The 17,023-nt window shown below is 32.0% G+C and overlaps 1 protein-coding gene across 1 annotated transcript; it reads left to right on the plus strand.

The window, feature by feature from the left end:
* Window positions 1–3,855: 3,855 nt before the first annotated feature.
* LOC146908298 (protein LURP-one-related 10-like) lies at window positions 3,856–16,811 on the plus strand. The gene is made up of 4 exons (XM_085727325.1): window positions 3,856–4,088; window positions 4,654–4,778; window positions 16,281–16,508; window positions 16,633–16,811. The coding sequence occupies exons 1-4, from the start codon at window positions 3,920–3,922 to the stop codon at window positions 16,777–16,779; spliced, it is 669 nt and encodes a 222-aa protein (XP_085583451.1). The 5' UTR covers window positions 3,856–3,919; the 3' UTR covers window positions 16,780–16,811.
* The last annotated feature ends 212 nt before the right edge of the window (window positions 16,812–17,023 follow it).

Here is a 17,023-nt window from a genome sequence, read left to right on the forward strand (position 1 = left end):
AACTCTGTCCAAGACTATGACTGGTACTTTGATAACGGTGCAAGCAACCATGTGACACATCAAGCTAATAAATTCCAGGATCTAATGCTTCTTCAAAAAAAAAAAATCAGGATCTAATTGAACATCATGGTAAGAACTCTCAAGTAGTTGGAAATGGTAAAAACTTAAAGATTGTAGGAGCAGGTTCCTTGAAACTAAATTCACTCCACTTACAAGATGTTTTATATGATACTATAATAAAAAATTTGTTGAGTTTAATGATAATTGTTGCTTTGTGGAGGACAAGTTGGTGGGAAAGGCCTTTCCAAATGGACACCTAAAGATTGCTTGTATCATCTCTCAAGAATTGAAAGGGAGTCATGCGCTTATGTATCTGTCAATAAGAAATGGCATAGAGGACTTGGTCACCATAAATAAACTCCTAGACAAAGTCTTGAATGTTGTAATGTGAAACTATAATTAACCTAATAACCATTTTAGCTGTTCTAAGACTTGTCAATATGGCAAGATGCATCTTTTACCTTTTAAATATTCTTCCTTTTGTGCTTAGAAAATCCTTGAACTGATTTGCAAACTAATGTATGGGTCCAGATGAATAATGTCATCATCTAATTTCAAATATTATGTTCATTTCATTGATTTTTTTTTTTGAAGGATGTTCATTTCATTGATGATTTTAGTATATTTACATGGATTTTATCCTTTAAAATAGAAATCAGATATTGTACATGTTTTCATTTAGTTCAAAAACATGATAGAAAATCAGTTAAATAAAAGGATTAAGATAAATCAATGTGGTGGTGGTGATTGGTGAATATAAAGGTTTACAAAAAATACTATAGTGATAGGCTATAAGTGCACCATTTCTATCATGTAATAAAAATATGAGTTTTGTTAACTTGTGCCCTAAGGGCACAAGATAAGAAACTAAATAAAGAAAGTTAATCTTGTAAATTGTGCATTCATAACCTTAAAAACTTAAAAACTTATCTTTTCAATACAATATTTATTGTTTCATTCTATTTTAAGATCTTTATTTTGTGCCCTTAGGGCACAAGTTAATATTTCCCTAAAAGTATTGATACCACGAGGAGTATAGTTGATTACCAATTCCTTTTGTTAATTTGATTAGCTAAAATGACTACATTTTATGTGGGGTGGGTGGGTTCAATAGGAGTTTCAAGTCATGGTAAAGAGAAAAAACTAATATAACAATTAACATACTAACATTTTTCATTAACAAAAAATAGATTTTAAGTGGTTGAACTTGGTATAGGTTTAATAATAATAATAATAATAATAATAATAATAATAATAATAATAATAATAATAATAATAATAATAATAATAATAATAATAATAATAATAATAATAATAATAATAATAATAATAATAATAATAATAATATTAATAATAATAATGATAACAATAACAATAACAATAACAATAATAATAATAATAATAATAATAATAATAATAATAATAATAATACATGTCCTGATTTTTTTTTAATATTTATTAATAAAAAATATATGTCACGTATTTTTTTATGTATTAGTTAAACTAATTGTTCAATTTTCTCTTATACTGTGACTGAAGGTGAGAAAAACACAAGAAAGATGGTTGAATTGTGTTGACTTTTTCTAAAAAGTTTTCTAAGTGTTTCAAAACTAGTCAGAGTTTGATGGATTCAGAGTCTGTATGCAGCGAAAATATCAAACACAAAGATGAGAGAGAGAGAGAGAGAGAGAGAGAGAGAGAGAGTGCAGACACAAAACAATTTTTATTGGTTCCTCCCACAAAACAGGAGTAATCCAGTCCCCTTGCACTTCCAAGGGATTTCACTATAATCTCATTAGATTACAAATGTTCAAACTTCTAAGAGACTTCTAAATGCTCAATCACAACTGAAAGAGACTTTCAATGCTCAAGCACGTAGGCAAGAGACTTCTAAATGTTTATAAATAAACAAGATATGTTCTTACACTTGATATAAAATCATATGTGTAAACAGAACAAATCGAAACAGACTCTTCAGACTTAAGAATTTCTAAGATACAAACTTTGATAAGAAATTCCTAAGTGTTTTTGCACTAATTGATTTTTTTACAGAGTAATTACACAATAAAATAGCAGAGTTTTGTTGCTATTCTTCAAGTCTTCAGTTCCTTATATAGGCAAGGATTTGAGAGACGTTGTGTACAAATACCATCGCATTAAGAGTCGTTGAGAAGCTTCAAATCAAGAATGTTGGCCCTTTGCCGAATATGGATAGTTCCGTTGGTTAGCCATTTGAAATTCCTTTGCAGAATTAGGAATTATCCGTTCATTCTCTTTGTCCTTGAAATTAGAAGAAGAGAAATTGTACTATCAGACTTTGATAGAGACAACTAAAGAAAAGGACAAATCTGACGTAGAGTCTAGGTCCTTCAAGATCTTCTAAGTCAGGAGGTCTTCCAAGTCTGATGGAGATCTTTTGAGTCTGATGATCTTCAAAGTCTGATGAGGTTCTTCAGCTTCTAAGTAGCATCCTTTCTTCTTATCCAAGGTGTTGACTTCTGGTTGACCTTTCTTCAGATCTTCTACCATAGGCTTTGAGCTTCTCTTTTGCATTTGATGCTCTTATACATGTTCAGACCCTGTTAAACTTTAATCTATGGTCCTTCGCACTTGAACATATATTAACATATCCAGTTGTTCTTATAACACTTTGTTATCATCAAAACCTTAAAGGAATTGTACAAATCCAATTTTGTTCCAACAATCTCCCCCTTTTTGATGATGACAAACACAAGTATTTAAAAACAATTGTTGTTAATTTAATTACCAAGTTGACTTCAGGGTCTGAGATTTGTAAGCTCTCCATGAATCTGAGAGTCCCAGGGACTAAGGTTTGTAAACTCCCCCTAAATTTGATAGTCTATAAGGCGAGTTTTGTAAGCTCCCATGAGTTATATCCATGTTAATTAAATTCATTTATAATCATATCAAAACGTATGAGAGTGTAAAGAGGATACATTAAGTACATACTTAGCTTTTAATCTTTAACAAATTATATCAGAGCTAAGTATATTAGAGCTTAAAAGTTCTTAAAGGGATTTTGAATTTCTCATTCAGAGTCTGGATTAATTAACACTCTTGGGTCAATCTCGTCATATTCAGATTTAGGATTTTAATTTTCCAAGATCACTCATTCAAAGTTTGGTTCAAATTTAAAACTCTCAAGTACTAAGTACTTCTAAATTCGAAACGTACTTTAAGTACTTCAAAACTAAAGCTACTTCTTCACTCAGACTCAATTTTATATACTAAGATGCTTTTGTCCTACTCCCCTTTTTCAAAATATAATATTTGACTTCCTCTTATAAATAATTTCTCTAACTTTCTCCCCCTTTTGTCATCAACTGAAATAAAGAAAAAATACAGATAATAGAACAGCAAGAGACTTTATAAATCAGAATATCAAAGTTTTAGTCAATTATACAAGATAAATGAAAACTTTGTGCAAAATAATAAAGCATAAAAAGGGTGTTCATTCTTTCTTGACTGACCAAGTCTTCATCCTTCTTAGTCAGAACTGTTGATTCTTCTTAATCATCATTTTTCCACCATTCTGCGCGTTAACATTAAATCCTATAAACGAACAAAAACTAAGGCTCATAATTCCTAACATGAACCTTCATGATACTTTCTTTGTTCCTAGCTATATCATTTACTTTTATATATGTTTAAAATCAATCAAATTATCATCAAATTATTATATAAGAAAGTTTGAACGATTCCTCCCATTATTCTCACATATATTTATTACCTAACAGAACAAATAAGACTCTGATCTCAACACAAACAAAAACTAAGAGCTAGCATAACATAACATACATACATATATATCACCAACACAGTCATCATTATTATCATCATGGATTATCCTTATCAACCACAACCTTCTACCTTTGCATCTTATCCTTATCAACCACAACCATCTGCTTCTGCGTCGCCGATGCCGGTGCTTCCAACCACCATAATATGCCCTCAATATTGTGCTCCGTATCAGCTGGTGGATTTGGCCGTGGTGAAAAAGGTGATGACCATTCAGGGACAGATGTAGGTTATGGCTATGTGTGGCTAAAGCCACGCATCCAATTCCCCAAATTATATATATATATATAGCTTTGATGATTGAAATTAAGGATTTTAGAATTGGTTATAAATAATGATAAGTCAAATTTGGACATTGTTATTTTGTGATGTTAATGAATGTCGATGATATTTGTTTGTTTTGGTTACTTGAGGATGAGTGTGTAAATTTTTTGGTGTTGTTTTGTATAACGGTGTTATGTAAAACGCAGGTTCATCATAATTGAGAAAATTATGTTCTAATTATGATTATGAACATGTAATCTTTATGTTTTGATAAAAGTTTTCCCAAACTACTTTGTAAAGATTATTTATATTGATTTCAACTTCTAGTGTTTCTAATTTGCATAATGATGTTATTTTAGCTCATTTTCAACAAATAGATAGGAGACGATTTTCATTGTAATTGTATTGCATCAAATAATGTTGTTTCTTATTTTTAATTTAGTTTACATATTATTGTTTCTTTGGAATTGTAGTCATACATATACCAAATGTCTGGATCGGCCCCTGTGTCCATTGCAGACAACTTAACAGTTACTGATGTCAACGACAACATCGTCTTCACTGTGTTTATGTTAGGTGATCACCGTCTTTTGGTTGATGCCGCCAGTAACCCCATCATCACCCTACGTCGTAAGGTATGTTCAACTTTATTCTCTCTTTCTATTTCTTTTTTTATTTAATTACAAATAAAATTATAATACAAGTAAACAAGCCGGATCGTTGTCTTAAGATATAAGATTCAATGGTGATTACTAAATAGTCAATACACGCAAAATACGTACATGGGAAATGGAAACAATTCAATCACGATCAAGCAACTATACTCCAAAAAAAAAAATTCACGGTCAAGCAACTTTACAATTTGATTCAACACAATAACATAGTTATAAAATCTAGGCTTAATTACACCACAAGTCCTTTAAGTTTGACGTTTGTAACATATAGGTCCTTTAAGTTTGTTTAGTAACAGATAGGTCCTTTAAGTTTGACGTTTGTAACATACAGGTCCTTTAAGTTTGTTTTGTAACAGATAGGTCCTTTAACTTTGTAACAGTGTGCAACTAAGTCATTCTGTTAACTCACCGTAAAAAAAACGCTGACGTGGCTGTGAAGTCTGTCAATTTCGTCTCCTTTACCCTTACATTTCCCCAATTCTCAAACCCTGACTCCATTTTTATTCATACCAAAGCTTGAATTCGTCAAATCAATGGCTTCCAAGTGTAATACCAGCATTATTGCAGGGGAAGAACGCAGGATAAATGATAACAATTTCTTATATAGAGAGTTGAGTATATTTATCATCGGTTTCATCATCTCAGTTATTGCCTTTGCAATGTACTTGGTAATCTTGGACAAGAACTTATAAAGTCCAACAATTAGATTTCGTGTGGTAGAACTGTTGTCTTCTTTCCTTCGGTTATCTTCTCCTGATTCTTCAAAAAAAAATGAAATTGACAGACTTCACAGTCACGTCAGCGTTTTTTTTTACGGTGAGTTAACAGAAGGACTTAGTTGCACACTGTTACAGAGTTAAAGGACATATCTGTTACAAAACAAACTTAAAGGACCTATATGTTACAAACATCAAACTTAAAGGACCTATCTGTTACAAAACAAACTTAAAGGACCTATATGTTACAAACGTCAAACTTAAAGGACCTGTGGTGTAATTAAGCCTAAAATCTATGTTCTGTCCAGTATGAATAAGATATGTCAAAATACAAATGGGGTCTTTTTGTCTAATCCATTTGCCCTATATAAAAAGTTAGTCAAGCCAGAGGAGAATACTTGGGTGTTTTGACTTTTGTGTCTTTCGATCTCTTTAGTTCATTTTAGATAAGAGAATGATGGATGGATGATTAAAATAAATTATTTAGATGAGAGTGAATGAATGGTTAAGAGAAAGATAGGAACAAAGACACTAATGACATCAAAGCCAGGGCACTCAAGTGTGTGTTAAGATCCATTTGTCATTATGAAGGGTCAAGATCTTCTCCATTTTGTATCCTCTCCATTTCTCCATTTTGAGAGATATAAACTCAAAAAAAATTGGAAAAAGTAAAAGATAATTAATGATGGTAGGACCTACTTATTGGTAGGACCCATTATCTATTTTATGTGTCTATCTCTCTCCAAATTATGTATTTCCATTTATTTTATCAAATTGAGAGGATCTTAACCCGTTAATAGTCAAGATCCCCTCCATTTATGTCATTCTCTATTTATTCCTTTTGGAGAAATAAAAACACATAAAGTTTTGAAAAATGTAAAAAATAATTTAATAATTGTAGAACCCACTTAGTGGTAGGACCCACATCCTATTTTTTGTGTGTATCTCTCTCTAAGGCTCTGTTTGGTAAAAATAGCAGATAGCTGATAAGTTAGCTGATAGCTTATAGCTGATGACTGATGACTGATAGCTTATAGCTGATGACTGATAGCTTATAGCTGATAAGATAATTAAAGTGTTTGGTAAAATTAGCGATTTAACTAGTTGATAAATGTAAAATGACATAAAAGGACATTATTAATTCTAATAAAATTATTAAATTATGTTCTTAATATATATTTTATATATTATTAAATTATTATTTTTGCTCTTTCTGAAAAATATTAATTTTCTGTTGAAGTTTTATTTTAAATTTATTCCAATTCCTTTTTTATACTTTTAAAAAAAATTCAAGTATAAAAATTTCTTTTAAAAAAATAAAGTATAAAATTTTATTTTAAAACAAAAATTGTTACAAGAAAAAGAAAAAACAAATCGTAACGAAGCATTGAAAACCTAATATACTCCGTCTCAACGTAATACATGATAAATTATGCTTAAAATTAAGCTCGAGTAGATGAATATATGAAAAATATGCTCGAGTAGTTGAATTGGAAGTATACAAGAGCTGGAAACTTAGGAAAAAAAAAAGATTTGAGGCAAAACATTAAAAACGTAATAGATGTGTTTTAATATTATAAAGGGTAAAGGTGGGTTTTAATTAAAATGATAAGGGTAAAAATGAAACAAGTTATAAGTTGGAATAGCGTCTGAAAAATAACTTATAAGCTCATGAAATAAGTTATAAGCTTGTGGTGAAAAAATATTATCAAACAGAGCTTTTTTGGTCAAACGAGCTTATTCGCTATTCGCTATAAGCTCATTTTTTTTGTCTTACCAAACAGACCCTTAATGACATCTTCCATAATTTTCATAAATGGAGAGGTTCTTTACTCCCCCAGTCAGAGAGTCAAGATTCACTCCATTTATTATTCTCTCCATTTCTTCCATTTAGAGAGATAAAAACACAAAAAAGTTTGAAAATAATTAATAGTAGTGGGATTCACTTAGTGGTAGGATCCACTACATACCTTTTTTGTATCTATCTCTTATTAAATGACATTATCCATTTACTTTTAGCAAATTGAAAGAATCTTAGATATTTGCTCTCCACCCAGCACGTTTTGCTCGCACCCTGCAAGCGTGCCAAAAATACCCTTGCACAAGTTAAGTCACGTAGCGTGACTTAACTAACGTACGTTGTATTTATGCGTGACTTAAGTCACACACTACGCGAGTTAAGTCGTGCAAATAAGGTTGATTTTTTACTTTTTTTTAATGCCCTCTTGAGGTCAAAACTTATTTGATACCCTCTTCGGTATATGCCAAATAGCTCCTGGGGAAAATAGTGATCAGCCCTGGGGAAAACGACATCAAGATGCCCTTTTCCCGACCGGACCGACCACTACTTCCCCCAGAAGCCACTGGTATATACCTAAAGCGGTATAACCACCCTAGAAACTAATAAGAAACAAAGAAGCAGAGCAAGAAGAAGAGAAAGAGTGGGATGATAAAATGTGAGGAAAAGAGGAAGCATGTGAGGGTTTTTATAGGGGGTATGAGGTATATAGCAATTAATGAGTCAAAAAACGTGGTCAAATGTGAAGGAAAACGTGCAAAAACCATTGAAGACCATTGACTACCATTCAAGAAACGTTTGTGCCTCAGTTTTTAGAACCGGCCAATTTACGCAAGTTAACTTGCGCAGTGCTTATAACGTGCGTGACTTAAGTCACGCATAGCTTATATGATGCGTGAGTTAAGTCACACAATGTGACTTAATTAACGCAATATATTTTTTATAATAAAGTCAATAAAATTGCGATAGCGTGAATTCAATAAAATAAATTAGAAGAATAAAGTCAATAAAATAAATTTCAATAAAATTCGAACAAATATTGCGACAGCGTGAATTCAAATAAATATTGCGACAGCGTGAATTCAAATAAATATTTGCATTGGCGTTTTGAATAAATAAATTCGATAAGTACACAACATTAATTCTTAGACAATTTTATTTAGATATAATTTCATCTACGTTACATTACATTGTGGTATCATTACATTACATTACGTAAAAGACATGTACGTCAACTATCATTACATTACATTCGGAAATGTACCTTCCAACTACAACAATTATCTTACCTTTGAATGGGGTCAATTCAAACTAGCTAAACAGCAGGACTCCAGCATTCGTCCAGAAGTGCTTTTATTCCATTCCAAATGTTAAATTCTTGTTGGTCTTGGTTTAAAATGATAGTATCTAAGTGCCAACGGAATGAGGTCCAGACCTTGACACTTGGATACCATCATTTAAACAAAGCCAACAAGAAATTAACATTTAGAATGGAACAAAAACACTCCCGGACGAATGCCGGTGTCCGGCCATTTAACTAGTTTGAATGACCCCATCCAAAGGAAGACAATTGTTGTAGTTCGAATGTGCATTCCAACTACAACAATTGTCTTACCTCTGAAATGGGGTAAATTCAAACTTGCCAAACAACAGGACTCAAGCATTTCACTCCGCATTCATGCTTTCCTTTGAAAAGAATAAATTTTTGTCAGGCTTGATTTAGATGATGGTATTCAAGTGCCAACGAAATGAGGTCCATTCCTTGACACTTAATACCATCATCTAAGCAAGCCTAACAAAAATTTAATCTTTTCAAAGGAAAAACATGAACGCGGAGCGAAATGCTTGAGTCTTCGCCGTTTGGCAAGTTTGAATCACCCCATTTCAGAGGTGAGACAAATGTTGTAGCTTGAATGCACCTTACCCTAACTAATGACGATTTTCTGGCGGAATCAAGCTGTTGATGATATCTTCAGTTGATCTCAGCAACGTCACCCGCATATCGATCCACTGGAACTTGGTGTGCTCCCAAAACATGCTCGTCACGTGTTCGTCGTTCTTTAACTCCACCCAAGTGAATGATACGCTCCCCTCGTCGAGCTTTGGACGTTTATATAGAATATTTTGCACCCTCCTTGTGTCTCTGGGTTGACTCCTTGGTAGAATTCATTCAGTTGATCCTTGAGACCTCTTAACGCTACATCAAGGCACCGAACCTTCAACCTCTGAGTTTCTCCGCCGTTGAATTTTGCATGAACGTCGATCCACCCGGCCATTGCTTCAAATCTACACACATAGAAATTAAAAATAATCAATGAAAAACTCATTCAAACATTTAATCAAACACTTGGTGTGCATATTATACATAAACCCTAAAAATGATAACTACAACATAAACATGCAAACATCTAAATAATTAAGCAATATTACTCATTTGCATGTATATTACTCATTTGCATGTAACATTGTATCATATTTTGCAAAAAAAAATCAAAATTTAAACAAACCCTAATTCTAAAAAAAATTCTATACAAAATCAACATAAACATGCAAACATCTAAACATTTTAAGCAACACAAGTCATTTACATCCTAACATTGTATGATTTCCTTCCAAAAACACCAAAATTTAAACAAACTATAAATCTAAAAAATTTCTAATTTAAGAGAAAAAATCTAACATGCAAACATAAAAGGTCAATGGTGTTTGATCATGAGAACTTACTTGTTATTGGAGTGTTGTTTGATTTGAACTTGAAGGAATTTTGGAGTTGGGTGATTTGAGACAGATTTTTGGGATTTGAGAGAGATTTTAGATGAGAAATGAGGAAATGAGGTGCTCTGCCTTGTTTAAGAAAGCACGCAGCGTGAGTTAACTAACGCTACGCATGTTAACTCATGCAGCGTTAGTTAACTTGCGTAACAATTAACACTTGCGCAAGTTAACTTGCGCAAGGGTATTTTTGGTAGGCTTGCAGGGTGCGAGCAAAACGTGCTGGGTGGAGAGCAATAATCAGAATCTTAACTCACAGTCAGATGGGATCATTGGGCTTCGGAATTGGGCTTTGGAGTATCCCACTGTCAACTTCTCGATGTGATTTTTGGAAAAATAATAGTACAAAGTTGAATTTTTTTTAAAAGGGTTAATATGTCTTTATCACTGTAATTTGGGTGAGTTCTGGTTTAACCCCTGTAAAACTATTAAAATTACAGGTGGTAAAGACATATTAACCCTTTTTTGAAAACTATAAATAAAATCTAATTAAATATATAAACTTAATAAAAAAGATATATTTAGTTAAAACTATTAAAATTTTAAAGTTTTTAAATTAACATTTTGACATAATTTGAAGGAAAAAAAAAACCAGAGTTTAATTGATATTTGATTTCATTGTTGGTTATGGAAACTAATGCATAAAGGTAAAACAAATGACTGAATAAACCAAATAAATTGAAAATAAAAATGAAATGGGTTGGACCGGTCCATTAGATCACATAGCTCATAGTAGATTTTTTTTACTCCTCTACTATTTGTGGTTTGTCAGTCTCAAACTCAGGTCATCAAGGTTGAAGATCTAGGCTATGTTTGGTAAAAATAGCGGATAGCTGATAAGCTAGTTGATAAGCTAGCTGGTAGCTTTTAGCTGATAAGCTAGCTGATAGCTTATAGCTGATGACTGATGACTGATAGCTGATAAGCTAACTAAAGTGTTTGGTAAAACTAACGGTTCAATTAGCTGATAAATGTAAAATGACATAAAGGACATTCTTAGTTCATACTAATAAATTTATTTTCAATTCATAATAAAATTTATTCTGTAAAAAAAAACATAATTAAATCTATATCAATTAATATAAATTTATTTTAAAAGGACATTTTAATTTATAATATAAATTAATTTTTCTTAGCTAAAATTTATATTCTATTAAGTGTTTATACGTTATAAAAAATGTTAAACATAATAAAAAACACCTAATGTATTATCATATTTTTTAATTGACTTACCAAGATGTATTATCTATAAATAATATTATCTAAAAATATGTAGCTTTCATAAGAGGAAAAAAAATTAAAAAAACACCTAATGTATTATCATATTTTTTAATTGACTTACCAAGATGTATTATCTATAAATAATATTATCTAAAAATATGTAGCTTTCATAAGAGGAAAAAAAATTACCAACACGTGTTGTTAAGTTATCGTGAAAAAAAGGTTATCGTAAGACAAAAAAAAGTACGAAAAAATCTATACGCAATGTTATTACGTTATCGTAAAAAAAATAAACATTGGAGAATTATCGAGTAATTTAATGCAATGGTTAGATGCAATTACCAAAATATTAATTATAAAGGATAAAGTTGAATTTTGCTTTGAAAAATAAGGGTAAAAATGGAAGAAAAAATGAGAAGCTAAAAGCTATAAGCTCAAACGCTACTTGAAGTAGCTTCTGAAAAATAGCTTATAAGCTCCTGAAATAAGCTATAAGCTCGTTGTAAAAAGTGTTACCAAACATAGCTATTTTTTGTCAGACGAGCTTATAAGCTATGAGCTAAAAGCTAAAAGCTCTTTTTTGGTGTTACCAAACAGAGCCCTAATTTTCAACCAAATGTTTTTTGGGACAATTGGCATAGCTCGAAATAGATGAGTTGTACTTAATAATGTGGAAATCAATTACTTCCTTCGTCCCTAATTATAAACACCCTTTCAAAAAAGATTTGTCTCTAAATATAAGCTCTTATACAAATTACTAGATGTATTAATTATTCTTTTCCTAAACATACTCTTAATTAATATCACTAACTTGTCTTATAATATGAAAAACCAAAGGCTTAAATAGGTTTATGGTCCCTGCAAATATAGGTCGTTTGAATTTTCATCCCTAAAGGTACTAATCCTTCCATTTTGCCACTGCAAATATTAATCATTTTAATTTCAGTCCTAACTATGTTTCTTTGATGAGGTGGATGATTACAAAAGTGGCTCTTATGTGGCTACTAGCGACTGGCTTGAGCATTGCCTCGTCAGCAAAACAGACATGGATGGACAATTTTTCCCTTAATGACAAAGCCCACGCTTGACATGACTGTTTTGCCTATGTCTTTATATTCTTCTTTTTTCCTCTTCTTCTCACTCGATCTGCAATTATGTTCTCTCTGTCACCCCTCTTGTTCTCCCCTCTACCGCGAATCAACCTTCGAAGAAACTCTCGGGGGTATGTTCCATTTTCTTCACTATGCCATTTTCTGCGTTTGTTTCACTAGGTCAGTTCCATTTTCTTCAATCTAACCTTTGAAAGCACAACCAAACCTACCTTATCCTTCTCCCCTCTCGGGCCAGAAATTTCTTATTGCCAGGTTTTGTTCATTGAAAGAAAATTTACGAAGAAGAAGATAAAGAGCTTTTATTGCCACCTGGAATCAATTTTAACCTCCTCTTTTCAAGAAGGAGATGAAGACACAACCAAACCCACCTTCTGCATTACTAACAGTTGTAGAAGAGATTACTGGAGTAGTTCGTTGGCCTCTACGTGTATCATTAGTTGATTTACTTTCAGCTAATAAGAAGCCCAAGAGATGGAAAAAAAAGTATTGGAACAAAAAATAAAATTTAGGCTTAATACATAATTTGATCCTTTAACTTATTTTTTGTTTTCATTTTGGTCCTTTAACTATAAAGTGTCTCAAATTGGTCCCATAAATCTTCTGCAGTTTACTATTTTGGTCCTCTCCGTTAGTATTTTTTAAAATATGTTAACTCCTTTCCACGTGTCAGTTAGGATTGGTGATCAACGGTTGGATTTAAAAAGCACACATGGCATACGGTGAACTCACAACATATGACAATTTCTTTGTCATCTTCTTCCCTCTTCATCTTCCAACTTCATACCCAAAACAAAAAACAATAATTCAGCAACAACTTTCTTAACTTTCTCTCTCTATGACTCTATTTCCATAACAAAAACAACAATTTCTTCATCACCATCAACAATTTCTTCATTACTATCAACAACAACAACCTTTTCAACAACCACAAACATCCCAAGCTCAATTTCAAAAACAATAATAAATTCAACAAACAGCGGCAACAATAACAACAACAAGCTTAACATCAAAAATTTCATCAATCCAGTCTCTTCACACCAGATTCATCAATCTAACAAATGAAAAACAAAAAATAGAAGATCAAAACCGAAAAAGATGAAATGGTAGCAGGTTGCTATTTCAGGCGCGGCAGACACGATTTCCGGCACGATTGCAGCAGTTTTCGGCGCGGTGGTCGCCGGTGAAAGTTCTCTGATCCCAAAATAAATATAAGGGTTTTGTTGCAGGCATGATGGGGAAGAAGAAAATCATATTCGTTTTTCAAATGGAGATTTGTGGTGGCCGGAAAGTAAGAGAAAAGGTGGTGTTAGGGTTTTTAAAATCTTACCAATCTAATAATAAGTTGGTGGTTTTTTGAAGAGGAAGATGAGAGTAGTTCAATGGTGGTGGTGGTGTGGTAAAGGAGTAATGGTGGCTGAAGTATTTTGAATTTTGATGGTAGTTTAAGAGGGAGAAGATGCGTTAGTATCAGAGAAGAAGAAGAAAGAGGAAATTGTTTTTTTTTTTTTTAGTAGTGAGATAATAATATTAATTAATAATAATAAGAATTATTATATGTTGTGGATACACGGTATGTTATGTGTGCTTTTTAAATCTAACCGTTGATCATCAATTTTAGCTGACACGTGGAAAGAAGTTAACAGATTTTGTAAAATAGTAACGGAGAGGATCAAAACAGTAAACTGCAGAAGATTTATGGGACTAAATTGAGACACTTTATAGTTAAGGGATCAAAATGAAAATCAAAAATAAGTTAAGAGACTAAATGATGTATTAAGCCTAAAATTTAAAATAACATCTTATGGTATAGGCAAAGAATCATGTCAAAATAGACACCAACTCAAGAGTAATTTGACAACTCAATTACTTCACCCTTTTAGCTTATGCTTGAAATTCTGTTATTTGAAAATAATAACCTAGGATTAATTAGTTTTCTAATATCTACTCAAATTTAAAAATTTATGTATTTCAAACTATTCATTATGATGTTAACATCATTACCCCTATTGGACACTTGAGAAGAAGCATTAGGATTGTTGTGGGACTGACTCTGAGCAGATGCATTATGCTCAGTGTTGTGTGACTCAATCTAACATTAAACAACAGAGCAATGACATATTTAAAACATAGTTAGACACTTGAGTTTATAATTAAATCTAAAGATATAATTAAACCAAACCATATTTGTCCACTTACGTTGTTGACAGTTTGAGAGCTACTACCAACTGAGCTTTAGCATCTCTCCTAACATTGGTGGGCTTTTGTTGAGTTTTCTTCATCTATATAGTAATTGAAGTATATAAGAATCCTTGTTATATAGACATATATAGAAATGTTAAGCAAAATAAGAATGATTATAAAATGTTAAGCAAAACTTAAGTGGACTGGCATTGTCTATAGTATAGAGTCCCACAAGAGTCTCACAAGCACCACAACAACAAACGCAACGCAACAACACAAGCAACACAACAAGTTCTTCATCTATATAGATAGTATATAGAAAGTCATTGAAATCAAAAGAAGAAACACACAAGTTTATCATGTTTTTCAATGAATCGAACAAGAATATAAACAAACTAGAAATCTAGAATCGAACAACATACTTAAGTGGTTTTTCAGAATGGAACAAGTTCGTATCTGGGTTTTTCAGTTCAACGATTTCCAGTCATGAGTTTGAATTCCAGTTCCAATCACCAAATTTCAGTTCCAATCACGAAATCCCCCCCCCCCCCCCCCCCGGAATCGTGTTCCAATTGACCTAACCCTAATTCATTCCCCCCGAATAGTGTTACAGAGAAAAAGTTTGCTAGGGAATAAGAAGAAGATGAAGACAGGGGAAAAACAGTCATTTCACGCTTGTGTTTTCTCATTGAGGGCAAAATTGTCCGTCCATGTTTGTTTTGATGATGTGGCAACGCTCAAGCTAGTCACCAATAGCCACATAAGCGCCACGTTTCTAATCACTATCCACCTCATCAAAAAAACGTAATTAGGAGTGAAATTAAAATGATTAATATTTGCAGTAGCAAAATGGAAGGATTAGTAACTTCAGGAACGAAAATTCAAACATCCTATATTTGTAGGAACTAAAGACATATTTAAGCCAAAACCAAATTAAATACACATATAAACAAAGGACAATTTAGTAATATTAACATATTAAATAGACACATTAACTACACCACCCACATTTTTTAACATGTGTGAAATTAGTCAAAAAAACCGAAGAGTTTATAATTAGAGACGAAGTACAATCACGTCGGTTTTTAGTTGGCCCGTTTGAGCAAAATAGGCTAACTCATTGGACTGTTTTACATTAAATGTCTTAACTGTTTGTGTAAAATTTGTTAATAGTACAGGCTTTTCACAATGACTAGATTTACACATCTTAAGTTTAAAAAAGTAAGGAACCCCAAATCAACCTTTAAACACATCAATGAGTTATTTTATAATACAATATTCTCGCCCATATGTCCTCATAGATTGGCATGGTGCGCCGTAATTTGCCGTCCCAATTTGATTTATTTCTTGTAGTGGTGGTGTAGGCTTAAAACTGTAGAGTGTGTTTCTCTTTAGGTCTCAGATTTAAATACTTCTAGTGCTAACAATTTTTATGTTGGATCAGTTGATACATAATTTTGCTCTAACTTCAATTGAGCAGTCTCGATTTCCAAAATTAGTCGTACCAGATACCGAGATTAAAAAAAATCTTCTCGCCCGGATTGACATTTATTTATTCATTCAGTAAAGTTTATATACCCCCAATGACCCAATAAAGTGTTGTTTAATCCTGTAAAAATAATGTTATTTAATGTTTCATTTTTATGTTATACTATTTGTGCAGAGATTGACTATGCATGATCGGTGGGAAGCGTATAGAGGTCAAAACACAAATGCTAAAAATCTGATATTTACAATGAAACGATCGTCCCTAATCCATTTTAAGACCAAATTAGATGTATTTCTAGCTGGCAATACCAAAGAAGATGTTTGTGACTTTAAAGTCAAAGGTAGTTGGTCTGAACGATCTTGCACTGCTTATGCTGGTGAATCTAATAACATTGTTGCCCAGGTATAAGCATTATTTTATATAGTGTATATTCCATTCTAATTAATTTACTTTGATTGGATTATCACTTGACTATATATACTTATCACAATTTAATTTCCGTGGTATTATTGGTTTGTTATTGCAGATGCACAAAAAACACACGAATACAAACATTTTAATTGATAAAGACCATTTCATGGTCAAGGTGTATCCCAATGTTGATTACGCTTTTATAGTGGCGTTAATCGTGATTCTTGGGGAGATTAAGGATCATGCAAAGGGTAGTAACTAAAGGATTAGTGTTTTGTATTCATTAAATACTGTTTTTTTTAGGGATCACTAAATGCTATTTTATTATTAATTAGTGTGTAATAGGTTTACATGTATTAAAAAAATTAAGAGGTTAGCAAATTACAGATTGAATATAGCAAGTTTCATTTTGACACACGTAAATATCATACAAAATATATACTCCAAAATATTAAGACCCTTTTATCGGTGGTTTTTTGTTGCATATATTAAAAATTCAAAAAAAA

The sequence above is a fragment of the Medicago sativa genome, chromosome 7, assembly GCF_051527215.1.
Source record: "Medicago sativa cultivar Bolivia chromosome 7, Bolivia_mono, whole genome shotgun sequence".
NCBI lineage: Eukaryota > Viridiplantae > Streptophyta > Magnoliopsida > Fabales > Fabaceae > Medicago > Medicago sativa.

Bases quoted from the DNA above. Each gene is read 5' to 3' on its own strand.
- LOC146908298 (XM_085727325.1), top strand. From the start codon at position 3,920: ATGGATTATCCTTATCAACCACAACCTTCTACCTTTGCATCTTATCCT. The intron at 4,089-4,653 runs CCATTCAGGGAC...CGGCCCCTGTGT, and splicing joins CGTGGTGAAAAAGGTGATGA to CCATTGCAGACAACTTAACA. The intron at 16,509-16,632 runs GTATAAGCATTA...TTGTTATTGCAG, and splicing joins CTAATAACATTGTTGCCCAG to ATGCACAAAAAACACACGAA.